The sequence below is a fragment of the Mesoplodon densirostris genome, chromosome 2 (genome assembly GCF_025265405.1).
Source record: "Mesoplodon densirostris isolate mMesDen1 chromosome 2, mMesDen1 primary haplotype, whole genome shotgun sequence".
Classification (NCBI taxonomy): Eukaryota; Metazoa; Chordata; class Mammalia; order Artiodactyla; family Ziphiidae; genus Mesoplodon; species Mesoplodon densirostris.
Genome location: NC_082662.1, coordinates 21,678,604 through 21,691,883, shown reverse-complemented (window position 1 = coordinate 21,691,883; position 13,280 = coordinate 21,678,604). Strand labels below are relative to the sequence as shown.

General features: G+C 44.2%; 1 protein-coding gene across 3 annotated transcripts in view; it reads right to left on the bottom strand.

The window, feature by feature from the left end:
- Positions 1 to 13,280, bottom strand: part of DHDDS (dehydrodolichyl diphosphate synthase subunit) — a 34,698-nt gene that overhangs the window by 16,264 nt on the left and 5,154 nt on the right. For all 3 annotated transcript variants that reach the window (XM_060089206.1, XM_060089208.1, XM_060089207.1), the window contains exons 4-7: positions 12,842 to 12,984; positions 9,460 to 9,576; positions 8,505 to 8,606; positions 1,926 to 2,040 (exon numbers count right to left, since the gene is read on the bottom strand). In XM_060089206.1, the coding sequence (XP_059945189.1) occupies positions 1,926 to 2,040; positions 8,505 to 8,606; positions 9,460 to 9,576; positions 12,842 to 12,984 (477 nt within the window). The remainder of the gene's footprint in view (positions 1 to 1,925; positions 2,041 to 8,504; positions 8,607 to 9,459; positions 9,577 to 12,841; positions 12,985 to 13,280) is intronic.

Genomic DNA, 13,280 nt, shown 5'->3' with positions numbered 1-13,280 from the left:
TTGAAGGCTAGCTTAGAACTGCCTGTTATCTGTTCCCAAGGTTGTAATGACTTGTTCAGTTTGTCTTTTCCAACAAACTGTAAGTTTTAAGATAGTAGGGGGGGCTTCCCTGGTGGCGCAGTGGTTGAGAGTCCACCTGCCGATGCAGGGGATGCAGGTTCGTGCCCCGGTCTGGGAAGATCCCACATGCTGCGGAGCGGCTGGGCCTGTGAGCCATGGCTGCTGAGCCTGCGCATCCGGAGCCTGTGCTCCGCAACGGGAGAGGCCACAACAGTGAGAGGCCCCAGTACCGCAAAAAAAAAAAAAAAAAAAAAAAAGATAGTAGGGGTTGGGCTTCCCTGGTGGTGCAGTGGTTAAGAATCCGCCTGCCAATGCAGGAGACACAGGTTCAGGCCCTGGTCCGGAAAGATCCCACATGCCTCGGAGCAACTAAGCCCATGTGCCACAACTACCGAGCCTGCGCTCTAGAGCCTTCTAGCCACAGCTACTGAAGCCCGCGCGCCTAGAGCCCGTGTTCCGCAACAAGAGAAGCCACCACAATGAGAAGCCCACGCACTGCAACAAAGAGTATCCCCAGCTCGCAGCAACTAGAGAAAGCCCACGCACAGCAACGAAGACCCAACGCAGCCATAAATAAGTAAGTAAGTAAATAAATAAATAAATGATAGTAGGGATTATTTCTAACTTGGTTACCGCCATATTTCCAGCACAAAGGAGGAACTCAATATTTTTTTCCCAAGAGAATAAACTATCACCATTCTTCTCTTTTCCAGACCATTATTCTTCACTCATTCCTTATAGCAGCAGTCCCCAACCTTTTAGGTGCCAGGGACCGGTTTCACGGAAGACAATTTTTCCATGGACAGGGTGGGGTGGGGGGATGGATGGATGGTTCAGGCAGGAATGCGAGCGATGGGGAGCGGCAGATGAAGCTTTGCTTGCTCGCCCGCTGCTCACCTCCTGCTGTGCAGCCCGGTTCCTAACAGGCCGCAGGCTGGTGGTAGTGGTCCGTGGCCCAGGGGTTGGGGAACCCTGCCTTATAGGACATGAGCTTTAGACTCCTTGCCATCCAGGTTGGCCTCTTCTGCTAAGTCCTCTAGTTTACCAGTGCAATCTCTTAAAACCCAGTGCCCAGAAGTAAACCCTCCAGACATAATCTGACCAGAATGGGCCATAAAACCATAAGCTGCACATTATACTGCTTTCAATATAGCCAAAGACTAAAAGTATCTTCAGTAGCTAAATCTTCTTAGTTCACTCTTAAGACTATGGTCCATTAAAATTTCCAGAACTTTACCAAGTGAATTGCTTCCAAGCCGAGTTTCTCCCTTCAGCCTCTCCTTGAACAAGATTTCCCCCAGCCAAGTGCTATCCAGGGGCCAACTTAACAGATGATGGAGATTTTCAAGCAAAGACAAACTTATTTGGATATGGGCTTTTAGAGAACTACCTACACTGGGATAACTGAGCTGATAGGCAATGGCAGGCCCTGAAGAAAGAGTTTGCATACAGTTTATATCTCCTGTGGCCTGTGCTTGTGTAGATGCAGCCCTTTATTCTAAAGGTGAGAAATTAGTAAATGCAAGGCGAGGTTCTAGCCCAGAGGTGCTGGGTGACATGGCAGGTTACCAGGGCAGGAGCTTATGCTCAGAGACCTAAGGCAGAAGTCCAGTTCCTTGAAGAGAGGTACGAGTAAAGCTTTCACCACAGCTGGATAGCCTTGATTTTTCCCCTGGGCACTTTAGACAGCAAGAACTACACAGGCTCACAAAGCCAGGGACAGATGAGGAAGGGATAGCAAAAGTTACCCAGGCACAGCCTGGAGACATTTCTCTGGATTTCAGCTGACCCTCCAATCTGTTTTGTGGGTGCAGTCACAGTTTTCAGTTTCGACACAAACAGAACAATGGTTGGAAACAACCTACCTGCCAGAGGAGGAAGTCGCTGAGCCTCACTTCCCCAGAAGTCCGTATCAAGATGTCAGGATGAGGAGAGTGGTTGGTATAAAGGCACTTATCCAGCAGAGACTCAGAGACATCGCTAAGGTGAGTGGGGAAGAGACAAAGATAAGTCCACATCTCTTTTTGGATTATTCTCATGGTGAACTTTCTTACATAAAGCTTCCCAGTTTATAGAACACCATCAAATACATTAGCCAATACTACCTGGTATGTAGAAGGCCCTCAGCAAATGCTTGATAAATTAATGAATTGTTTCAATCCTCACAACTACATTAGGTACTTCTATCCTCACTTTATAGATAAGGAAACTGAGGCTCAGAGATGAAAAATTTGCCCAAAGCCATTTAGTTGCAGCCTAAAACCAGATGCACCCACCAGAATGTGTGTTGTCCTTCACTTAAAACATCTTGTTTTTAAAATGGATACACCCTATGACTCTGAAATTTGATGAAATACTATGCAACTGTTGTGTTTTTTTAAAAAATAAGTTTATTTATTTATTTTTGGCTGCACTGGGTCTTCGTTGATGAGCACGGGCTTTTCTCTAGTTGTGGTGCGCGGGCCTCTCATTGCGGTGGCTTCTCTTGTTGCAGAGCACAGGCTCTAGGCACGCGGGCTTCAGTAGTTGTGGCACGCGGGCTTCAGTAGTTGTGGCACATGGGCTCAGTAGTTGTGGCACATGGGCTTAGTTGCTCCGCGGCATGTGGGATCTTCCCAGCCCAAGGCTTGAACCCATGTCCCCTGTGTTGGCAGGCGGATTCCTAACCACTGCACCACCAGGGAAGCCCCCTATGCAACTGTTTTTAATAAAGATAAATCTAAATGCATGGACTTGGAAAGATGTCTAAGATGTAATATTAAATGAAAAAAAGCACGTTTCAGAAAAAATACAGTGTGGAAAATACACACACACACTCACTCACACATGTGAATACATGTATATATAAACAAAGAACAAAATCTAGAAAGGCATACACCATTCTATTAATGGTGATTACCTCTGGAAGGTTGGATAAGAAGGAAATACTATCTCTTTTTACTTTATATACGTCTGTTGTTGTTTGAATTTATCATAGAGAACATTTTTAAAACCTTAAATTTGGGCTTCCCTGGTGGCGCAGTGGTTGGGAGTCCGCCTGCCGATGCAGGGGACACGGGTTCGCACCCCGGTCCGGGAAGATCCCACATGCCGCAGAGTGGGTGGGCCCGTGGGCCATGGCCGCTAAGCCTGCACGTCCGGAGCCTGTGCTCCGCAATGGGAGAGGCCACAGCAGTAAGAGGCCCGCGTACTGCAAAAAAAAAAAAAAAAAAAAACCTTAAATTTAAGTCATATGGACCGTGAAACACTGCAAAAAATCCACTTTACTTAGGATTTGAAAAAACAGCAAAATGATGAGCCCTCTTGTGTTTGATAAGAGCTACTTTCCCAAGCAGACACTCAGAAAGGAGACGGAATGAAGGAAGAATGGGGACTGGCAGCACTTATCTTAAGTTAAACTCTCCTGTCCATGGAAAGAGGGTATTTGCAAGACTGGTGTGTGGTGGTTCCAAGAATACTGTTTACCTATCCTACCAAGTACCTAGAGGCAGGATTCAGAATCTCCAGGTGGTAACAGCTGCATCTTAGGAAGGGTCTAGAAGACAAAATTTCTGGGTGGGAACATTTTTCTGGGGGCATAGTCAAAAAAAAGCAGAGATCTGGGCTGAGTGTTCAGAATAAGGATCTACACTTACTAGCTGTGTGCCTTTGGGTAAGTTACTCCATCTCTCAGTCATCTTTTTGCAAACCACAGAGGGAGCTTTATTTTCTGTACCATGATATGGTAAATAATATTCACTTATGACTGGGTAATAGGAAGGGCTCTGGTTCAGATTTCCCTGATAATTTCCCTGAGTCTTGTCTTGACAGCATGATCTTAATTCTTTAAGAATGTGAAACCTGGGAGTTCCCTGGTGTTCTAGTGGTTAGGATTTGGCACTTTCACTGCCATGGCCTGGGTTCAATCCCTGGTTGGGGAATTGAGATCCTATAGGCCACATGGAGCAGCCCCCCACCCCCAAAAAAGTGAAACCCTGTGCAATCAACGATTTCTCAGCTCTCTTATTTTTGAAATGGCACATTTGTCCTATCTACTTATAGGTTATTGTGAGAGTCAAATCAAATGAAATAACAGATTTGAGTGTACCTTGGGAACTATAAAGCACTAAATAAATAAGAGGAATAAAGGTTATTTCCAGACCCACTACCTTGCTGTGGGACTTTGGATCCCCACATAACCCCTCTGAATTTCAAATGTGTCTGCAATTTTTTTTTTTTGGCCACGCCGCGCAGCATCGGAATGACATGCAGATCTCAATTCCCCAACCAGGGATCGAACCCTCAGCCCCTGCAGTGGAAGTGCGGAGTCTTAACCACTGGAGCACCAGGGAAGCCCATCAACGAAACTTTTTAAACCTTGGTTAACTGGTCTTATAAAATAAGACAAATAATAGTCATTACCTTATATGAAAATTAGATGAGAATATGCATGATAAACTTCTACTAGTCTCATGCCTGCCTCATAATAAGATCTGATGACTATTGTTTATTTTTAGTGTGTGTATGTATATATATATATATATATATATATATATATATATATATATATATATATAATTATTATTATTTTTGTTTGTTTGTTTGTTTTTGTGGTACATGGGCCTCTCACTGTTGTGGCCTCTCCCGTTGCGGAGCACAGGCTCCAGATGCACAGGCCCAGCGGCCATGGCTCACGGGCCCAGCTGCTCCGCAGCATGTGGGATCTTCCCAGACCGGGGCACAAGCCCGTGTCCCCTGCATCGGCAGGCGGACTCCCAACCACTGTGCCACCAGGGAAGCCCCTTCAGTATATTTTTTTGATGTGGACCATTTTTTTTTAAAGTCTTTACTGAATTTGGTATAATATTGCTTCTGTTTTATGTTTTGGTTTTTTGGCCACGAGGCATGTGGGATCTTAGCTCCTGACTAGGGATCAAACCCACACCCCGTGCATTGGAAGGTGAAATCTTAACCACTGGACAGTCATGGAAGTCCCTGATAACTATTAGTTATTAATTTTTTTTTTTTTTTTTTTTTTTTGCGGTACGTGGGCCTCTCACTGTTGCGGCCTCTCCCGTTGCGGAGCACAGGCTCCGGATGCGCAGGCTCAGTGGCCATGGCTCACGGGCCCAGCTGCTCTGCAGCATGTGGGATCTTCCTGGATCGGGCCACGAACCCGTGTCCCCTGCATCGGCAGGCTGACTCTCAACCACTGCGCCACAAGGGAAGCCCCTAATTTTTATTTTTATACTGTGTTTTTGTTCATTTCAACCTTCTTATAAGGCAGTCAGTATGCCATAGTGAAAGAGAACACAGGCTCTGGAGCCAGGTTGGAAATCCTGGTCAACTGTGCGAACTTGGACAAGTTATTTAACCTCACAGCAAGGTTCAATTTATAAAAACAGTATCTACCTCAAAGGGTCTAAGGATTAAATGAAATAATGTACGTGGAATACTTAGCAAGTGCTGGGCACAGAGTAAATGCTTAGTAAACATTAGCAATTATTATTAACACTATTGTTTTAAGAGGAAGACAGAGGCCTACAGATGGTCAAGACCTGCTCAAGAGAGTTTATTAACTATCATTTATGCTAAACCTAATTCCTTCTTCTATAATTTGAGATTCAAAAAACAATCTATTAAAATGACTGCTAGAAAAAAATATATAACCCTGGAGGAAAGGAAAATGAGGAGTTGGATGGTCGTGATGAGAGAATAGAAAAATTCCAGTTATGGGAAGGGTAGAGCCTGACTGTAATTAACTCATTGACTCTCTGTTATAAATATGGATTTGTCTAAAGCTGAATAATGTAAAGAGCACTGCCTCAGGCCCTGATCAGCCCAGTCTGAGTTGAACATCAAGCTTCCTGAGCTGATGGGTTGAGACATCAGCCTCCTTACCCTAGTAACCCACCCAGCCCACGCCATGTCTGCATGACTAACCCACACAGGCAAGTTACTAAACCACGCAGGGCAGAGAAAACGGATATGAGAAAACTAGCTGGGCAAGAAGCAGGGGGTCAGTGGCTACTGCAATGTGGTATCAGTATAAATCACGCTGCACTAGGAGGCAAGATCAGAGTTCTAGTTCCAGGCATGAATGCATATTAAACCTGCTTCCTAAATAGCTTTTTTTCTTTTTAGCATAAACATTTGTCCCTTATTTTTAATATGTTATTTAATTTATACAAAAAATTATATAAAACATTAATCGTAAAGCACTAAGAATAAAATGAACTATGAAATCATTCCCTAAGCCAAGAATCAGAAAATTATCAATAACTTTCATCTACTTATATATCCCTCATCTACTTATATCTCATCTTCCTGCCCAGCCCCCATACTGCCAACTTAACCAATATCTTAATGTTTCTTCCCCAATGGCTAATTTTCAATCCACGTATTAATTGACCTCTCTACAGCATTTGACACTGTTGCTCCCACCAATGCACACCCGCCACCCCACCTGTACTAACAAACACCCCTTTTCTTGGCTTCTGTAATACTGGCAGCCCTTTTGTTTCTACCTTTCTGGTTGTTCTCTTTTTTCCTTAAGGCTCATTTCCCTCTACCCAGCCAGTAAAACTTATGAGTTTCTCAAAACTCCATCCTAGGCCCTCTCTTCTTCTCACTCTAGACTCTCCTTAGACTCCTCATGCTCTCTCTTTGCTTCAGGTACCATACTGCTATCTCCAGTCCCCACTTCTCTCTACTGTCAACTTGATATCTGTGTTCAACATCTATAATATATCCCAAACCAAACTCCTGACTTTCTTCCTCAAACTGCAGCCTCTCAGGGTTCTCAGCACAGAGAAGGGCACCACTATCCACTGTTTTGTAAGTCAAAAACCCTGGAGTCACCCATAACACATCCTTATCCCAGAGTCAATCCATCAAGTCCTCTCGATTTTTTTTCTCTCAGTAATATTTTTTTTGAATTTTATTTATTTTTTAATACAGCAGGTTCTTATTAGTTATATATTTTATACATATTAGCGTATATATGTCAATCCCAATCTCCCAATTCATCCCACCCCCCCGCCCCCAAGTCCTCTCTATTTGATCTGCTTCATAGCTCTTAATGCAGTCTGTTTGGTCTATTCCACCATCACCACCATAATCCAAGCTCCCTTCCAAGTACTCTCTACTTGAATTATTCCAACAGTATTTGTGCAACCAACAAGCTCCTCATAATACTGCCTCTTTCCCCAGTTACTGCTTATCCTCTCACCCACTTCTTACGTCACTTATCATTTCCTTTGGGGAGCCTTCCCTACCAGGTCCATTCCTCTTATTATAAATTCTTGTTGAATCATGCACCAATGCCTTTATCATGCTTATCATCATTATAAATCTATGCTAATTTGTATAATGTTGATAATGTTTGTTTCCCTTACCAGAGATCCACGAAAGCAGGAAATATGTATTTTTTATTTTTACCACTGTATCCCCTATATACAGCAATGTGTCTGGCCTTTAGTTGGCACTTAAAAGATATTTGTTGCACGAATAAATGATTGAATGAATAAACTATGTGGCACAGAAAGATCACTCGGCTGTTGGAGAGGAGAGGGATTCATAAAATAGCCTCAAAAACTGTCTCCTTTTCTTCTTATCTAATTTCATTCTCACTGAGAAACTTCTTCATTTTTAATTTAGTTTCCCAGGAAAATCGAATTACACCCAAGAAGGGAGTCAGAAAAACTCCTGGGTCCCACAATCCCATATATAATAAAGGTAAGGACAAAAACTCTGGAATCAGACAGTTTTTGATAGGAGTCCCAGCTCTGGCACTTACTAGCAGAATGACCTTGGGACAGTCATTTCAATGTGAGCTCAGTTTTCTCATCTATAAAATGGAGAAAAGACTCAAATCTCTTAAACATGAGAATATTAACTTAATCAAATAAACACAGCATAACACATTGCCTGGCTTCTTTTTTGCTACTATTATTTTACTACTGCTGTTGTTAGTTTACTAATATTATTACCAAAGGTTACACTAATAATAACAGACAGATGGCTTCTAAAGTCTCTCCCAGCTCTAATAATTCTACCGTGTTGCTAATGATGAACAACTTTCTTTTTGAAAAATACCTGGATCTTGCATGAAACTGTAACATGAGAGGGCTAAAGGCCAATACCCCCAACAAGCTGCATTCCTGAAAAATCATTCTTAGAAAAACTCTGCCAAAGAGCCAGCAGGGCATCGTGTTTTATTGAATGCCACAGTGTTGCTACAAGCCATGCCATTTTTTCTGGAGCTTCTTGGTTTGTGGTGAACACAGAAATTCTGAAGCAGGCTATAATAAGTCATTCCAAAGCTCTAAGTGCGGGGGACCACCCCTCTCAAATCTTTCCACATACATTCCCAATTTGACTTCTGGCTCAAGTACATGACTTAGGAGGGATTTTATGGTTCGGTGCATGCCTGTTTTCCCTATCACGCTGAACAACTGCGATACCTGGGATCCAGCAGGCCTTGCTCCACTCCCCAGGCCATCTCTCTCACAGCATTGCTGATCTCATGACGGGATGTGTAAGCAAAACAGACGTTCAGGAAACACCTGAGAAGGGAAGAACAGAATAATTTACCAAAGGGGGACAGGGACTAAGGAGTGGAGTCACTTATTACAGAGCAGCCCTTCTGTGGTAGAACAAATGCACACCAAATGTTAACCATGGATACCTCTGAAAAGTGAGATTATTAATTTTTTGAGTTTTCCAAGTTTTCTTGGGGAAAAAACAATAGTTTTGTAATAAGAAAAATACTAACTGTCCCTTATTATTCTCCTAATCTTCTTCCCTTCTGCTAACACCCAGCTTTCAGAGGATGTGAATTCACTGTGATATTAGAACAAGCAAAGAAGAATAGGAAGGAAGTCTGATGTGAAACAAATCCACTGCCAAATATGCATTATATTCCAAAGCCACACATAATGAAGTCTGGATTATTAAACTCCGTTCCCCTCTGCATCTGCATGCCCTTCCAAGGTCATCCCCTCTATTGGTTAAAGCAGTGGGACAGAAAGAGAATTTCTTGAAGGATCTGTCTTCAGAGACTGGGATAAGGCCTGCTACGTTCCCACCCCATTCCCTGTCAATTAAACACACACACACACACACACACACATATATATATTTATATATATATATAAATACATATGTACATGGGGGGCAAGGCACATGAAGGAGGAAGATAAGAAACTGTATGTGTGAGTATACACCCATATAACAAGGTGCTGCAGAACCATCTCTGGTCTGCCCTGCAGATGGAGGAAGAAGTCTCAAGCATCCAAAACCAACCCCTCGTTACCTCCTGTACCAAATGCAGACCAAGGAAGGGCCAGGATGTCTCCCTAAAGTTAGCAGGGAGTCATAGATTAACACAGGTCCCTAAGGGGAAATCTGAAAACTTACTTGTTGTAGTTCTTGGTGGCCTGCACAGCCTGTGCGATCAGCTCCTGGAGATCCAAGGGCAACAAATGCAGATCACCCAGGACCCGGATACATACCCCATGCTTCTGCAGTTTCTCCCTGATCGGGGGGGAAAGGAGGCAGGTTTGGGAGGTGGGACAGAGCAGCTGCTGAGCTGGAGAAAGCGAAGTGCTTAGCTGATACTCAACTACCAGTTTTTGAGCGCCTTCCTGTGTGTCAGGCACTGATCTACAAGTATTATTTCACTGAATGCCCTCAACAACTCTGAAGGGAGTTTACTACATTCCCTGTTCTACAGCAGGAAACTGAGGCTCAGAGAGAATAGTTAGATAGGGATTGCCCAAGGTCATACAGCCATCAAGTGCTGTGTCGGGACCGAATCCCAGGTTTGCCTGATTTGAGAACCCAAACCTCTTTACCACACATGACACCGCCTTGTGTGTCCTTGTTGACAAGTTGCATTTCATGTATTTTGTGCTGTTTGTCCCATTTTGATGGGTGAATAAACTCCTCAACAGCAGGAGTTGTATTATTGGTTACTTTTGTAACATCTAACATTAATTATATGTTTACTAAGTGCCAGACATTGGTCTAAGTGTTTTACATGCATTCCATCCTTACATCAACCTTTGACACAGACACCATTATCATTCCCCTTTTACAGACGAAGAAACTGAGGCACAGGCAGGTTAAGTAATTTGTTCAAGATCAGACATATATATATGGAGGCAGTGTAATGTTGTGATTAAAAAGACAGGCTCTGGAACCAGACTCCCTAAGTTCGATTTCTGGCTTTCTACTCACCAGCTGTGTGATCTTGAACGAATTACTTTGTTCAAATGTTACTTTGAATAAGAATACCTAGATTCAGGAATTCCATGGTTCCTCCCTGGTTCTACTGCAGGGGACACGGGTTTCATCCCTGGTCAGGGAACTAAGATCTCACATGCTGTGTGGTGCAGCCAAAAAAAAAAAATAATACCTAGATTCAAGCCCTAGTGCCTAGTGCCACCGATTACTATCTGACCTTGCATAACCACCCCTGTCATACTGTGAAAGTGCTTATTCTCAGACATCAGGCACATGACCTGAGGAAGGAGGTGTAAAAGCCCTGGCGAGGAGCCAGGAGATCTGGGCTCCCAGCCTGACTCTGCCACTAGCTAGCTGCGTGATCATGGGCAAACCTTTCTCTTCTCTTCACCAGGATTAGTTTCCCAACTGATGAAACTGAACTAGGCCACTGGTTTTCCAAACTTCTTTTAGCCAAACAAGTCTTTCTTCAAATCAAATCTTAAACAGAAGCCCAATATATAAAATAGATAAATGCAAACAAGCACTGTATACCCCATTCCCTCTGGGTCCTTGCATGCCCACTCCTCACAACTATGGGGTTCTGTGGAACACTGTTGGAAAACCACCACTAAGGTTTCTTCTTGCTCTGTCTAGGACTTAATAACCTAAGACCATCTTCTCTACTCGTGACTGACTAGAACAATCTCAGGAGCACCTCTACTGCCATGCATTTTCATCTTTTAAGAAGTGTTAAGACTGCTTCTTGTCTCTACAGCAGACAACAGCTCAGCTCTAGAGTCAGAAAGACCCTGTGTGTTTTGGCTCTGCCTGTCTGATAGCTGCGTGACCCAGGATACACCCCTAAACTTCTCTGGTTTTTACTTTCCTCCTCTCTACAACTGGGATAATAATATCTTTCTCATAGGATAATGTGAATTTTAAATGAGAGTACATGTTAGGCTCAGGGCCTGACACATAGTATAAGCACTTAAAAAAGGGAAGATTAGGGCCTCCCTGGTGGCGCAAGTGGTTGAGAGTCCGCCTGCCGATGCAGGGGATACGGGTTCGTGCCCCGGTCTGGGAGGATCCCATATGCCGCGGAGCGGCTGGGCCCGCGAGCCATGGCCGCGGAGCCTGTGTGTCCGGAGCCTGTGCTCCGCAACGGGAGAGGCCACAGCAGTGAGAGGCCCGCGTACAGCAAAAAAAAAAAAAAAAAAAAAAAAAAAAAAAAAAAAAAAAGGGAAGATTAGTGTGAAGTACAGAAGAATTTGAAGAATCTGAACACCTGGAATGTGTCCCCATTACCTCTGTCCCCAGCCCCTTGGGTGTGAATTCTGAGCCACATGGGAAGGAGTAATGTCTGTGGCCCAGAGACTAATATGGACTGAGAGAAGCCTGGCTATGCTCCCTGCACCCTGACCCACACAGGGATGGAAATGACAGAACTGTCCTAGGCCCAGCTCCACTAGAGCTCTAAGCTCTCTGTTCTCTCATCTTCCTGGTCCTGGTGTGGGGAGGAGCTGGGCAGAGAATGGTTGTAATGAAGACTTTGGGGCAGTCCTGGCTGAAGAGGGTTCCACGCTTTGAAACAAATAATCTCCACCAAACTTCCACTTTGCCCCATTCTGGCTTTGCTCACTAAGTTAAGCTTAAACTTAGTGATAGCAAGAATAGTACTGACTCATCCCCATAAAGGCCTTTTATGCATCATCCTGTCCCGTCCAAGGGTATATGCAGGGAAGTACAGTAACTTTTTAGGGATGACTGCACAGCAGAAAATGGCTTTTTCAAAGTCTCTCTCACTCTACTTCCCTGGTCACAGTTCACTGGTCCTGGGGTAGAAATTCGAACTAAGGTGGACCAATTAAGGGTTTTAATTCATTCTGAGCAGCTCTCTTGTAGCAGACAAAGTTAGTCTGCGGAGCAAAGGAAATAAATGTCTGAGGAGGTTCTACCTAATGGATTTCAATTCCTGGCTTCGGTTTTGCCTGAGGTTGGCTATCCTTATCCTTGAATTCTGTGAAATACCTCTATATCCTCAAATAAATGTCCCCTTTTAAAAAAAAAGAAAGAAAGAAAGAAAGGAAAGGAAAGGAAGGAAGGAAGGAAAGAAGGAAGGAAGGAAGGAAGGAAGGAAGGAAGGAAGAAAGAAAGAAAGAAAGAAAGAAAGAAAGAAAGAAAGAAAGAAAGAACTAGCTTGCCATATTTGCCACTGAAGGGGTCTAACAGTAGAAGGGTTTAGAGTTCCTTAACTAGCCTCAGAAAAGACAGTTGAGGGGCCTCCCTGGTGGCGCAAGTGGTTGAGAGTCCGCCTGCCGATGCAGGGGATGCGGGTTCGTGCCCCGGTCTGGGAGGATCCCATATGCCACGGAGCGGCTGGGCCCGTGAGCCATGGCCGCTGAGCCTGCGCGTCCGGAGCCTGTGCTCCGCGACGGGGGAGGCCACAGCAGTGAGAGGCCCGCATACCGCAAAAAAAAAAAAAAAAAAAAAAAAAAAAAGAAAAGACAGTTGAGGGTTAGGTAAGGCTGGAGGTGGTATAAGAACACAGGCTCCCCCTCTGACAGCATCTTACTTTTCTTCCATCAAGCGGCTGAACTTCTGCCGGGCCAGATCCATTAGCCCATCTACCTCACTCTTGGAGCGTTTGAAGTTCTCAATGCTGAAGGCGTAGACCGTCACCTCTAGGACGCCCAGGTTCAAACACCAACGCAGAGTCTGAGAGGGGAGAAGGCAAGGAGCTAGGGTACAAGGAAAGAGCAGGAAGGGAAACAGGAGATGCCTCAGCCCCGACTCAGTGAGAGACAGACTTTTCTCCTCCCCAAACTGGGTAAAGCTAGGATAATACCAATGCTTCTCTCAGAATAATGAACCAAATAAGCAGAAAGCCACCACCTGAGAGACTGAAAAATGTGAACTTAATGAGTACTATTATGCTGATGCTATTGTGGTTTACTGGAAAGAGCTCTTCACTGAGAGAGTAAAGATCTAGGTTCTAGTCTCTCACTCCATCA